Source organism: Colletes latitarsis, chromosome 13 (assembly GCF_051014445.1).
Source record: "Colletes latitarsis isolate SP2378_abdomen chromosome 13, iyColLati1, whole genome shotgun sequence".
Classification (NCBI taxonomy): domain Eukaryota; kingdom Metazoa; phylum Arthropoda; class Insecta; order Hymenoptera; family Colletidae; genus Colletes; species Colletes latitarsis.
Genome location: NC_135146.1, coordinates 13,316,512 through 13,330,314, shown reverse-complemented (window position 1 = coordinate 13,330,314; position 13,803 = coordinate 13,316,512). Strand labels below are relative to the sequence as shown.

At 42.7% G+C, this 13,803-nt stretch overlaps 2 protein-coding genes across 4 annotated transcripts in view; both read right to left on the bottom strand.

The window, feature by feature from the left end:
* Positions 1 to 4,882: 4,882 nt before the first annotated feature.
* Positions 4,883 to 9,307, bottom strand: LOC143349349 (uncharacterized). The gene has a single exon (XM_076780532.1). It carries the CDS (start codon positions 9,305 to 9,307, stop codon positions 8,804 to 8,806), a length of 504 nt encoding a protein of 167 aa, XP_076636647.1. The 3' UTR covers positions 4,883 to 8,803.
* Positions 9,308 to 9,418: 111 nt separating this feature from the next.
* LOC143349346 (uncharacterized) overlaps positions 9,419 to 13,803 on the bottom strand; it is a 224,511-nt gene continuing 220,126 nt past the window's right edge. For all 3 annotated transcript variants that reach the window (XM_076780525.1, XM_076780526.1, XM_076780527.1), the window contains one exon: positions 9,419 to 11,080. In XM_076780525.1, coding sequence (XP_076636640.1) covers positions 9,419 to 11,080 — 1,662 coding nt within the window. The remainder of the gene's footprint in view (positions 11,081 to 13,803) is intronic.

Below are 13,803 nucleotides of genomic sequence, written 5' to 3'. Positions count from 1 at the left end.
ACCTATTTAAATGTAATGCTACATAAATCTAACAGAATAAATGTTTTGTGTTACGTTAACGTCTATGTCTCTCGCAACCCAATATCGCTTTATTTACTTTGACAAATAGATTATTTTAAAATCCATTCGGATTTACATTTACGCGTTTGTACATGTCGAACTTTATTTGTCGTTGATTGGATTTTACCACGACAGTTGTATGCAAATATACCGCGGGAAGATAAAATCAGGTGAGATAATACTTTTTATATATAGATTTATTGATGACTTCTTAATATCCGTTGATAAAGTTGTTTATGTACAAAATAACGCTGGAATATCCCTATAATATTATTATATTTAGTGACCTATGTTATGGCCCAACGACTCGCTAAAACCACTGCTCCTCCGCTCGGTTTTCACGAGTCTGTACGAAGTTTTCTTATTCTTTACGCCAAAATACGGAGCGCCGTTACTATTTTTCTCGAGCGCGTCGTGTTTCCGTCAGTCACTTTTCCGCCATACTCCATCGTAACGCTATTTACAGTTTTGATCGGTTCCAACCGCTGAGAAGGCAGTGAAAAGAAGGCCGCTGGAGCCAGGATCGCGCTCGTCTTTATTATACATTTTAATAAAGATTCATTAAATGGGAGAAAATCGTATCTTATAGGCGACGAATGATTCTTACACACGCTATCTTCGGAAGTGTATTTACACGCAGCCCACGGTATAACGTCGATTCCTCGAGCATGCATACACACACGTGTTAATCGCAATCGAAACGAAAAATAATTCATCGCTTGGAACAGCCTTCTTTTTTATTCTCTGCGATAAGGTCAACAGCGCCTACATTACAGGTTACAAGCCGTACCATTTTATGATCGACTCGATCACGATGGCGCTCCCTCGATCTTCAGTATACCGAATAACTAATTTGTTTAGAATCGTTTTTGGAATAGAAATTATATGGCCAGTGTAAACGCGCTAAAAACGGTTTAATAAACGTGTAAATGTCGATTTTGATCGCGTCGAAGACGTAACGTCCATCTTCTCGGAAAGCAAACACGGTTAAAAGGTTACATGGCAGTGCAAACGATCGTAGTAAAAGTTATCAATCGCTGTCTCGGAACAAGTAAAAACGTTGTGCGTTGGAACCGGGGATGCTTAAAAGTTTGAGCGAGATATCCGTGGGTTACATAGATAGGCGATACTCGCGTAAACGTGGTCGTGTGTTAGCGTCGATGACCGCGTTTTTCCGAGGATCCAGACGCCTCGACGTTACTTAGTATAGGAATTAATTACTCGAGTAGAACGAACAGCTTGAAAATACTTTTAAGCAGCTTTTAAGGATGCATATTGCTTTCTCAATAAGGCTCCGCTATGCTTTACACCAATGTACAGTGTCATCGCGCGCATCTTTGCTTTTGTCTGCCGGCTGATGCTTCGATTTAAGGGAGTATTGCTGCCTATGCATTTATTCGGCCTTTTTTGTAATTTTTTTTTTAACGACTGGTAGGTTGTTTTGTACTGACATTTTGCTGATATATTTATTCGTCCTATAGGTATGTACAGTATTTTTTTCATCAAAAAATATTAAAAATTGCGAGAGTTATAGCTTCTTGTTTAAAAAAACGCATTTAAACTGGCTTACATGATATTTCAAGATCTAGCAGATAGAAATTCGAAACTTGAAGCGTCGCCATTTCTTTATTTATCAGGATTTTGACTTCTCCCTAGTTCCTGCTATAACTACAACCTTCCTTATGAAGATACTTCAACCCCCTCTGTTTCAAATTATCTGGAATCCTGGAAGGCCATTGGAGCACCTTTTCCAAACGAGCCATTAAATAAGAAGTTATAATTCCCACGATTTTTAATATTTTTCCACGAAAAAAATATCATACGTGCTTATAAGATGAATAAATACATCTACAAAGTCTCAGTACAAAACAGCCTACCTATCACTAAAAAGAAAATCACAAAAGGGGCCGTGAAATTGACAGTCTAGACAGCAATACCTCCTTAAAGATTTTTTAAACATAGTTCTGCCAGCTTCGTGAAGCCTCGTGAGCTCCTCAGTCTTTTTTTAAATTAGAAACGATTCAGAGTTTACGAGGTCGAAGAACTGGGGGATGGATATACCGAAGTCAGCCGCTACTACGTAGACAAACAAGCAAGAGTTCTTCCTGGTTCGAGCGTTCGCGTTTTCTAATTGTCATCGAATTAAAAATAACATTTCCTTGTGTTATTCCTCGTTTACCCCGAGCAGCAATGACATCTCGAGAGTTTGAAAATATTTGCTATTTACCACGTCGCGTGGGTGGCGTGAGTTTCGCTTCGAAACTTGCGGTCGATAAACTGTCGAAAGAAAACTCGGGGCGAAACTCCCGAGTCCCGTTTACAAAATGAGAGGGAAGCATCGAGGGAAAGAGAGGATTTTTATATCCGCAGGAACACTTCCGCCGTTTGTAGATTTCCTGAATCGATTGGCATGCACGGAAAGCAAGTTTCATAACAGGTTACGTCGACGTTTACTCGGAACCAGTCAGAATTCTCGTTCGTTTATGCGAAAGGAACGTGATGGAATCGTGTGCATAGAATACGAGTTTGGGCGCCGTAGCGATCTGGCGCATAGTACTATTTATAATAGATACGTTGTACGATATAAACATACGGTCGCGTCGATCTCGTAAAACGATAGGCCTTACAAACTATCGGCATTAAATTTTGTACAATAATTTAATATTCGTGACACTTATTTACTCGATCACGCTCTTCTCTCTACCTCGCTTCTCATCGAATCTTTTAATCCACCGTCGCTTATTTTTATTCGCTCCTTATCGACTCGTGTCGATTGACTAGCAACGCGATACGATGCAGTTCTCTTAATTTATTTCTCTTTCCTTTCCGCTTAATACGACAGACATATCGTAAAATATAGAATTTTTCTTCGCCCATTCGCGGCTATCGTAATAGAGTAATTACCCTCTTCTCTTCCATCGACTATCTACGATACTTGACCCCGACATTTATAATTACAATATACTTAATTATTATACAATCGGACACTCTAATTAAGGTTCGTTCAGCGCAACGAACATACTCGCGCTCGATCGTCGAAAGCACAGTTCCAACGGACGTTCTTTTTACGCCTAATTTTCTGTGCTTTTCTCTCTTACTTCCTCGTAGCGTCTTCATCTTATCCCTTATTCCTTACGCTGCTTAAAAAATAAGATTTGATATATTTAGAGCTGACCTTATCGGTAGATTCGGAGTCTGGTAGAATTATTCCAATTCGTCGGAATGCATTTAATAGCATGCAAGATTCTTCCGTCTTTAGAAATCGTCAGAGACGTCTCGCGAACACGTTTTGCCGCGTATTATCTCGTTCAATGGCAAAAATTTCATGGATCCTCGAACGAATATTGCACGTGCAAATAGAAGCACTGTTGACGAAACGAATTCGCGACACAATGTGTCCCTTCGCTCTGGGTATTCGTGCCCCCAACATGTAAAAAGATAATTTAATATTTCAGCCGGTGCAGTATTTGTACATCTGGTTACTTGTTTTCGGACGTAATATAGAAACGAACAAAACGGTCGTTCCGAAAATATGTACACCGATACGTTATCAAGAAACGAAAGGCAAATTACTAATAAACGAATTTTATCCCCTATTTTTTCGAACGCAGCTCCGAACAGAGGATCAAACAAACCCACAGGATAGCTTTTGAATTTTTAACATCTGTTTGTTACGGACAGAAATTCGATACTGATGTACGCGCACCGCGAATAAAGCGTTCATTTAGAAGCGAATAAAATGTTCAATGGTAAATATTTCAATCACTCTTTGCGTTTATCAGCGTTAAAACGATTCACTTTAGTTCGCACGAACATTACCGTTAACGCATTCCGACTAAGGATCTTTGTGTTTAATTAATACTCGGTAGAAAAGGAATAAATTTCACAAACAAATTTAAACCCTATTATTTATGTTTCGATTAACGGTTCGATTCTTTGTCAGGAAATGGAGATTCTGTTAAACGAATAAATCTGCATCGAATAAGGAAATTTAAAAACAAAATTATGCTAAAAGAATACAAATTGAAAGAAATAGATATGCCAATATTGTGTATGTAACAATAATATTGAAGGAAAAAGTAGCAATTTAAGAATAAATTTCTATACAGGGTGTTTGGCCACCTCCTGGGAAATATTTTAATAGGGGATTCTAGAGACCAAAATAAGACGAAAATCAAGAATATCAATTTGTTGATGGAGGCTCCGTTAAAAAGTTATTAACGTTTAAAGTTCCGACCGTTCTGAATTTTTTTCTCAAAAATGCGCAAGATTTCGGGGGTATGTCTATTCACCAAAAATTATTGTAATTGACCCTAGAATCTAGAAATAATTTTTTTAGAACGATTTGAAATTTTTTAATTTCGCCGAAAAATTTCACACCTTCTCGAATTTTTTTCTCGAAACTGGTTAGGATTTCGGGGGTATATGTATTAATAGAAAATGATTGCAATTCACCTTTGAAATTGAAAATAATTTTTTTAGAACGATTTGAAAAAATTTTTTTTCGCCGAAAAATTTCACACCTTCTCGAATTTTTTTCTCGAAACTGGGTAGGATTTCGGGGATATGTCTAATGACCAAAAATGATTGTAATTGACCCTAGAATCTAGAAATAATTTTTTTAGAATGATTTGAAAATTTTTTTTTTCGCCGAAAAATTTCACACCTTCTCGAATTTTTTTCTCGAAACTGGGTAGGATTTCGGGGATATGTCTAATGACCAAAAATGATTGTAATTGACCCTAGAATCTAGAAATAATTTTTTTAGAATGATTTGAAAATTTTTTTTTTCGCCGAAAAATTTCACACCTTCTCGAATTTTTTTCTCGAAACTGGGTAGGATTTCGGGGATATGTGTAATGACCAAAAATGATTGTAATTGACCCTAGAATCTAGAAATAATTTTTTTAGAATGATTTGAAAATTTTTTTTTTCGCCGAAAAATTTCACACCTTCTCGAATTTTTTTCTCGAAACTGGGTAGGATTTCGGGGATATGTGTAATGACCAAAAATGATTGTAATTGACCCTAGAATCTAGAAATAATTTTTTTAGAATGATTTGAAAATTTTTTTTTCGTCGAAAAATTTCACACCTTCTCGAATTTTTTTCTCGAAAATGAATAGGATTTCGAAGGTATGTATATTCACCAAAAATGGTTGTAATTGCCCCCTGTAACCGAAAATAATTTTTCCAGAACGATTTGAAATTTTTGAATTTAATTGTTAATAACTTTTTAACGAAGCCTCCATCAACAAATTGGTATTCTTGATTTTCGTCTTATTTTGGCCTCTAGAATCCATTAAAATTTTTCTCTGGGGTGGTTGAACACCCTGTATATTTCGTTTCTGTATAATATTACTACTAATCGACTGCATACACTGTTACGATAAAAATGAATTCTATTTTTTCAGTCGACTTTTTTCACGTTTGTTTCTACAATTTTTTGTACATTGTGGACTTGTTTATTTAATAAAACCCATTTACAAACGAGAACACAACCCGGAAATTGAAATGTGATTTATTGATTCCGAATTTACTTTTGCCGACTTGTTATTTATTGCGATTTTATCATTCGAATTAAAAAATACTTGGCAAATACGATCGTCTCGTGTACATCGATGCAACACATTTTCCTAGAGAATGATAACTTGCAAAGATTCGTTTTAATAGATTTGCTCTTTTAGAAATTATCCAAGAATAACTTTGTGCTCGTACAAAGATCTTGATATTTCTACGAATCAAATTGGCAAACACAACTGGTTGAAAGTTTATAACTTTTCTGCCACTGTATCGCGTCAAAAAAACATAAATCTCTTAATCTTAGGGACCTAATTGTCATGGCATAGATGCTCCTTTCTTGGCACACTGACTCTAAGAAATAAAAGTATTCGATAGCGTATAATTCTATGGCATTTCTAACAACAACAGCGTCGTGTACAATTATGGCTAGGGACGACACTCAATTCGAAAAATAATAAAAAAAAGCTACAAAAAATTTTGTATAATTCCCAGAAGTTGAATGTAACGAAAGATTGATCTTTTTAAAGTGGAATGCTCCCGTAGTGGAAAATAACAATGGGCGTCGAAACGATCGGAGGAGAAGGTCGAAACGTCCTCGACGCGTAGGAGGATTTTCTCTGTTTTTTGCTAAACAATCGATCGAGCAGTGCTCGAAAACCTATTCCGGGATCGAAGCTCGCTGGAATCCAGCTTCTGCACGGTTGAGAATGGCGCGCTAGAGTCGATTCAAGGTGCAGTCACCTTTCTCGGCCGGGGTGACCGTGGAATTCCTCAGGGTACACTCGGCCGGAAAAATAATCTGCTCGCCCAAGGTTCGCATCTTTCTCCAGCAGCTCAACCGGACCGCAGCGTTCGCGGCAGGCTATCTCGCGCGGTTGCAAACCCCGTTGCAGCATCCTATCTTAACGCGATTCCATTTGTCAGACGCTTCCCTCCGACATTTTCCTCCGAAAGAGCTGCCTCGAATATCGCGCGCTAACGGCCGCCTGAGTTACGTCCTACGCTAAGGATGCCCGAAATTTATCTCGAAAACTATTAGAATCCACGACGTTTCCGGGGGAAAAGGCCCCACACGGTGGGCCGGTTTAAAATTTCCATGCTTTCGTCTATAATGAAAGTACTATCCAGCGATGACGTCTGCTCTCCCACGCATTGTCATTATTGGCTGAGCCAAAGGACTTGAACGAAACATATGGGGACCAAGAGAATGGTAAAAATGTATCTCTCGTGGCTATGGAAACTCTACTACTATGCAACGTCAGTGGGAATAAGGATAACCTTCTCTTCTTTCAAGTCATCACTGAATAGTGCATATTCCATATAAAGTGGAATTAAAAATAAACCAATTTTAAACAAATTTTAGCTCCTATTAGTAGTGGATGGAATTAATTTACACAGCTGCCGATTGCGCGAGTTTAGGAATCGGTCGACGAGAAACAAAGAGCGAACCAAACTCACTAAAGATTTGTACAGTAATCAAGAACGGTATTGTGAGCAAGCGGACAATACAAAAATTATTTCAAACGTTCGACAACGCTTCGAGCTGGATCGTTAATAGCGTTATCTAACTTTATGAACGACGGTGATTTGAAAACAGAATTTCATCGAATGAACGTTGTTATGAATTCGCCGGAATTCTACGGAAATTGTTTGCTTCGAGTTTCCGTCGAGTTGAAACAATAGCGGCGACTCTATACTCGGCAAAGTTGGAAAAACTACAGGATTTATAACCCGGGAAACTTGGATTGATAAATTGCAGGAATGCTCTGTTTCTTAACGAAAAAGTTTCAAGTCTTTGGCGGAAAACTAACTCATTCGCCGTGTTCTCCGGAACGCTCTTTCTTTAACTGGTTGTCGTTCATCGCTGCTCGATAACAGATTTCATTTGACGGATCAAAGATTCCAAAACGATCTAGTTATAAAAAAAAGAATTTAGGTGGTGTGAATGTTTGGTTACAAATTAAAAATAGACGAAGAAATGGATGGGAGATGAAGTATAGATAATTTTTGACAGACGATCGAAACGGTCGATCTCAAAGATGACGTTTCGAAAGAAAACTGTACGCCATTTTGACCCGATTCTTTCCGTTAAAGGTTCGCGTCCATGATCGAGCTCTATTTCCGCGGAATGAGCCCTCCGGTTCAAGAAAGCTCGTTATAAGATTACGTTCGAGATTCGCGAAGGACAGGAGAACGAATTCGGTTGAACGATCACTCTGCAGTCGACTCGTTGAGATTGCTTTCGGGACCCGAAATTTCTTCTACCATGCGCTTCAAACTCGAGCTCGTCTCTTTCGAACGGAATACCCGAGCGTAACATTTTCAAAATGTAGGAGCACGCGTAGTCACGTAATCGATTACGCTTTAAACAACGAATAAAGGATTGTTTCGTTCCTCGTAGCGAGGGAAGCTTCAAATCGACAGAATACTCTGAATACGATTTTTCGTCCTTTTGAAAGTTGCTCCTTTTCGTCCGAAAGACTGTTTTCACCGTGATTACAATCTGTTTTCAGTGACGCGGAATGTTCGTAGAAAGTTTCAAGTTCCTTTTCGATCCGGTAGTTCCACCTTGCCACCGCGTCAAAGTGACTTATACAAACGACGCATCTTTACGACGAGGATTGGAACGCTCATTCGGCAGATGACATTCTCACAACTGGACGTTGCACTTTTATCGTTTCTGCTTTCTTCTTCTGGTTTCGTCTTTCTGTAGCTTCCTGCAGGGAAGCTTCAAAGTCAGCTGCCGTCTCGAATACGCGTCTTTGCTTCCGGGGACGAAGACGACTGTTGTCGTCGTAATACGTACTGCGTCTGTGTCCCTTGGACTCTTTGACGCGATTCTTCGTAGGACGTTTCACGTTCCCAGGCTTCGATCTGTGACCCCCCGTGTTCGCGTATTACATCGCGATCTATCGTATCGATGCTCTCTGGCACGACCCGACGGTCTTCGTAGCGTCGATTATTCTGATATTTTCGAGCACCGTTCTTTAGATTCCTCTTAGGATCCCAGGAGCGATTGGAATGTACCTGTATCGGTTAACTGTCCGTCCGTAGCCCCGCTATACAATATCCGTCGTAATCAGTCTTGGATTCGATTCACCGGTTCAGCAATTCCATCGCGAGGACGCGTGAAACGTGGCCTGTACGATTCGCGGATACTTTTCGCGTTCAGTCTTGGTATTCAATTCGCTCGGGCTTTGATCTCGAGGCGGTCGTGAGGTTTACGCTCGATAGGGGCCGATCTCGCCCATGTCCATTCCGTCGCGCATCTCCATTTCGACGTGGGCGTCGCGGTGCTTGTCGGACCGATGGACGGCCAGGTCTCGATCGCGACTTCTCTCGCGGCCGGACGATCTGTCCTTGTCGCGGGGGAAATGATGATACTGATGAGCGGCGTGGCCGTTCATGGGCAGCGTGGGGTACGAGGACTGCCCGCAGGAGGGTTGGTGTCTCGAGGGTAGCGGCGGGGCTGGGTGGTGGTGTCCTGGCACGCCATTCTGAACCCTCGAGTCGTTCTGGGGACTCTCTGGCGGCGGTTGCGGCGTGGGCGGTTGCTGCGACTGGGGCGTGCGACGCAAAGAGTGATTCGCGTAATGCAATCGTCCGCCGGTCGAGGAGCAACTGTCGCCGTTGACGCTCAGGGGCGTCGATCCGTCGTCGATCGGTCCGGCCGATCGACGGGCACCGGACGCCCCGGAGTTGGGCAGCGTCCCCGGACGGCGCATTTGTCGCGCCGTTTCCCCGTCGATGTAGGTGAAGCCCTCGGCGAGAGTAGTGCTGCCGTGGGGCAAGAACCAAACGCCGCCGGCTCCGGGGCTCGCCGCCCGAAGTTCTAGCTACAGCTCCGTCACCGGTATCGGTTTGATGCCAGTGGCAATCTGGGAGTGTTGCTGCTGCTGCTGCTGCTGCTGTTGCTGCTGCAGGTGATGGTGGTGATGGTGGGAGGGGATCGGCTGCGACTGAGCCTGATGGTGATGATGGTGGTGGTGGTGAGGATGCGCGGACCTGACGATGTACTCGTCGTCGGAGAAGGTCTTCTGGTACTCGTGCTCCTTGCGAGAGATCGCTCGGTTCTTCCACTTGTAGTCCTTCAGGGCGTCCCTGACGCGTCTCCGACATCTGTAGTAGAGGATCAACGTCAGGCCGGTGAGAAGGGCGAGCCCGGCTACGCAAAGCGTGGCCAGCAAAGCTTGTTTACGCGGATCGGAGAAGGCGCAGCCCAGCTCGTCGGGCGTCATTCCCTTGATGGGTTTTCCCTTGGATTCCGGCGGTTGCGCGCATATCACCGGGCTAGAGTTCCTGGGGACCAGCACCTCGGACAACCAGAGCAGGCTACAGTCGCACACCATCGGATTCTCGCTTAAATCCAGTCGACGTAGCTCCTTCCAGGCCACCAGGGACTCGGAGAATCCGGTAAACGCATTGTCGCGGACCATCAGATGCCTCAAATTTGGCAAACCGGCCAGGGAACCGTCCTCCATCGTGGTCAGTCGTTTGTTGCTGTTCAGTATGAGAGTCTCGAGATTGGCGTTGTCCGAGAACGCCCCTTGTTCCACCGTGGTTAACAATTTCGCCGCGGATATGTCTAATTTCTTCAGCTTCGAGAGTCCTTGGAAGGCTCCGAGCCTCAGCGAGGTGAAAAAGTTCTGACCCAGGGTGAGCTCCTCGAGCCGCGGCAGTATCGCCAGCTGCTTCGTCGGCACTTCCCGTAATTTATTCCCGTCCAATTCCAAGGTGCGCAGAGCGTTCAAACCGCGGAAAGCGCCGTCCCCGATATCGTCCAAGCCCGCGCCAGTGATGTCCAGCACGGTCAACTGTTCCAATCCTTTGAAGGCGTCGTTGGGCAGCGAGGAGAACGCGTTCCACCCTATGTGGAGCTCGGCCAGGGCGTTCAACGGGGCCAAAGCCGGCGAGGGGATGCTTCTCAATTGATTGTCGTCGAGATGAAGCACCCTGAGCGAGCCCAACTTCTGAAAAGCCCCAGGCTCCACTTTCGATATACGATTCTTCCCCAGATCGAGCTCCTCCAGTTTCAACAGAGAGGCGAACAGACCGCTCTTCAGGCTCTCCAAGTAATTGTCGCGTAGATTCAGCACTGTCAATGATTTCAGACCTTGGAACGCCTTCTCGGCCAACGCTGAGATCTTGTTGTGCCTGAGATGCAGTTCCACCAGTTGCTTCTGCGCCTCGAAGCTCCCGTTGGGAATAGTTAACAAGTGATTGCTGGACAGATCGACGTTTTTTAGGTCCCCGTAAAACCGGAAGGCAGCGTCTTCTACTGTCTTTATCCGATTCTCCTTGAGGACTATCCGTTGGATGCTCGGGTTCAGGGCTATCGGTATCACGTCCAGGTTCGCTTCTATGCAGGAGACCACGAGGTTGTCGTCGTCGCAGATGCACTTGATCGGGCAGAATGCAGCGGTGCCGAAGGTGAACAAACCGGCCAGGACCAGCAAGTGAAACACGGTCGTCGATATCGCTACGCTGCGCTGCGGCGTCTGGAAATAATAAACAACAAACTCTTTATTAAGGCTCCCCTCGGGCGTGCTTAATAATCTACGTTCGCTTTATTACCGTGCCTTAATTGTTTTCAGCCAAAGGGATGCAACCGATCTTAATTAATTCCCAAAGATTCTTTTCGAAACGAGCTGAATCGAGGATTTAGACTCGACGCTGTACGTATGCACGTATGTATGTTAATCAGAGCGCGAAATGTGCTGAAAAACATATACGCGTGAACTAGATCTTCCTCGCTAGGCACGATCGCGACGTGTCAGCTGTATTAAAGGTAAAAATAGGCACGTCATTAGGAAAGGATTATATGTATACTCCCCTGACACCGAACTAACCCCCGAGTTCACCCGACGTGCTTGACCCCGTTGCACGTTTTCTATTTCACCCGTATTGCGAGATTTAACCACTATTTAATGAATCAAGGTCTCCGAACCTGCTTTAATGTTATTTATTCGAGCATCCCCCGGTACACTTGCTGCGAACACGCTTGGGACCGAGCAAATTGTCGACCGCGTCTGCTAAATAAATTCCCAGCACTCTCGTACACTTTAAACGCGATTAAAAATATCCTAATTTCGCGGAGGAATACCGCCACGCCGTATCGATGCAATTTAAAACAAATTTTTAGAGGGAAGCGTTGTATATTTTCGACGCTTACAATGTTCCATAGAAATGTTTTCTCTGAAAATAAGCAGTCTATTCCTGAAATCGTTAATTTTTACGGGGCGAACGACGACCCGATAGCAACGAAAACAGGGGTGCCGATCGATCAAAACGGCAACAGCAACGATGACGTTTACCAACGATAATAAACGGTTTCGCTGCAACGAAATGGACCAATAAAAATTTACAAGCGACAGGAGCAAGGGGGGGAAACCCTTTGCTAAAAGCAGCTTTGCTGACTGACCTAATATGAATTATAATAGGATTAACTGAGATAACGGCTCGGTTACTCGCTGTTGCGTGAGTTCACGAGCATATGATTATGATGGCGTTGGGATGCTAATAGCGTATTGTTTCGGTCGCGGAAACAACGGGTAACGTTATTCCGCCGTGTTTGGTTAAATTATCTTATGTTAATCCAAAGTCATGTTTAGAAATCGGTCTCTATTTAGGATCCATGCCCACGGAAAAGATTGCTTCGCGATATCCTAAATAATACAAATGAAGGAAAATTCTTATTTTTATTTCGTATAGCGATGAACTTTTGCTTTAGTGTTATGAGAACTGCGGAAACACGATCGAGTTCATAATTATTATCGCAGCGCTGTGTTTGGCAGGAAATTCGCGCAAGTTCCCCGTTATTACGCAACTCACCGAATGTTTGTTTTTCTTCGTCATTCATATTAATGCACGTTCGCCTGGTTGAACAGTGCCCGATACATTATCATTATCATGCATATCAGATCGGCAATTAATCGCGATGAAAATAATAAACGGCCACGGATCTGTATGAACTCGCATTATTTTTGCCACGGTTAGCAAATATCGTCCGAGACCATTAATTCCGTCGCTTCAACATTACCATAAATACAATAACGGTGCATCGTCGAGATTACATCGACTGCGGATTCGTTTCAACGTTTCGTCGAATGAATAAAAAACATTTCCTTAAAAGACGAGCAAACAATGTTCTCTTTCGATCCGTATAATTGTTTGTCCGTGTCTGAGGCTAGTTCGAAGCTTAAAAAAAATTCTCGATCGAGGATGCATGCGTGAGAAATGTCCCCTCGAGATAGGATGATCCTTTGGAATGATCTCATATTTCTAAAGCGTCCATCGGGAGGCTGGACGAGGCAAAGAGCACTGTACCGAGTACACGGTCGGTTCGAGAGCTTTTTGTCTTAATTATGTGTCATTAGGTGCAACTAATTACAGACAGATAACGCGGTGAGAATACGCCGGCAGACGTCTCTCGACTTATCGTTCGCACTAATCATACCGAGTTCAGACGGAGCAGCTTGAAGGGTTGTAGCCGCAGGGTGGCGGTGGTTGCGACCTGATCAAGAGAGAGGGATAACGTCGCACCTACCACCGACCACGTCACATTTAACTGGATGTAATTAGTGATTACAATGTACCCTTTTGCCCATTAACGCGATACACGAACGTCCACGCAGAGAATCTTTCCATAAAATTATTTTCGAGCATTAGAATCAACCAGTAAGCAAAATAACCACGTACTTAGGGTTTTCAGGCAAAGGGCGAGTTTCTTCATTTCTGTACCCCCTTACTATATAATACTATTAACCCTTTGTACTCGACTGATCCCTTCCGCCGAAGGGATATCGTAAACCTAACAAACAACTCGAATCTCCCCTTTGAAGAGACAGATTTCTGATGATTGTACAGGGTGTTCGACCACCCCTGGGGAAAATTTTAATAGGAGATTCTAGAGGCCAAAATAAGACAAAAATCAAGGATACTAATTTGTTAATTGAGGCTTTGATAAAAAGTTATAAAAAAATTAAATTAAAAATTTTCAAATTGTTTTAAAAAAATTATTTTTAGTTGCAAGAGTCAATTACAATCATTTTTGGTCAATATACATACCCTCGAATTCCTATGCATTTTCGAGAAAAAAATTCGAGTAGGTGTGAAATATTTGGAAAAATTAAAAAATTTCAAATCGTTTTAAAAAAATTATTTTTAGTTGCAGGGGTCAATTACAATTATTTTTTGTCATTAGACATACCCCCGAAATCCT

What these genes read in the sequence shown, in the direction of transcription:
- LOC143349349 (XM_076780532.1), bottom strand. Translation starts at nt 9,307, where the DNA reads ATGCGCCGTCCGGGGACGCTGCCCAACTCCGGGGCGTCCGGTGCCCGT.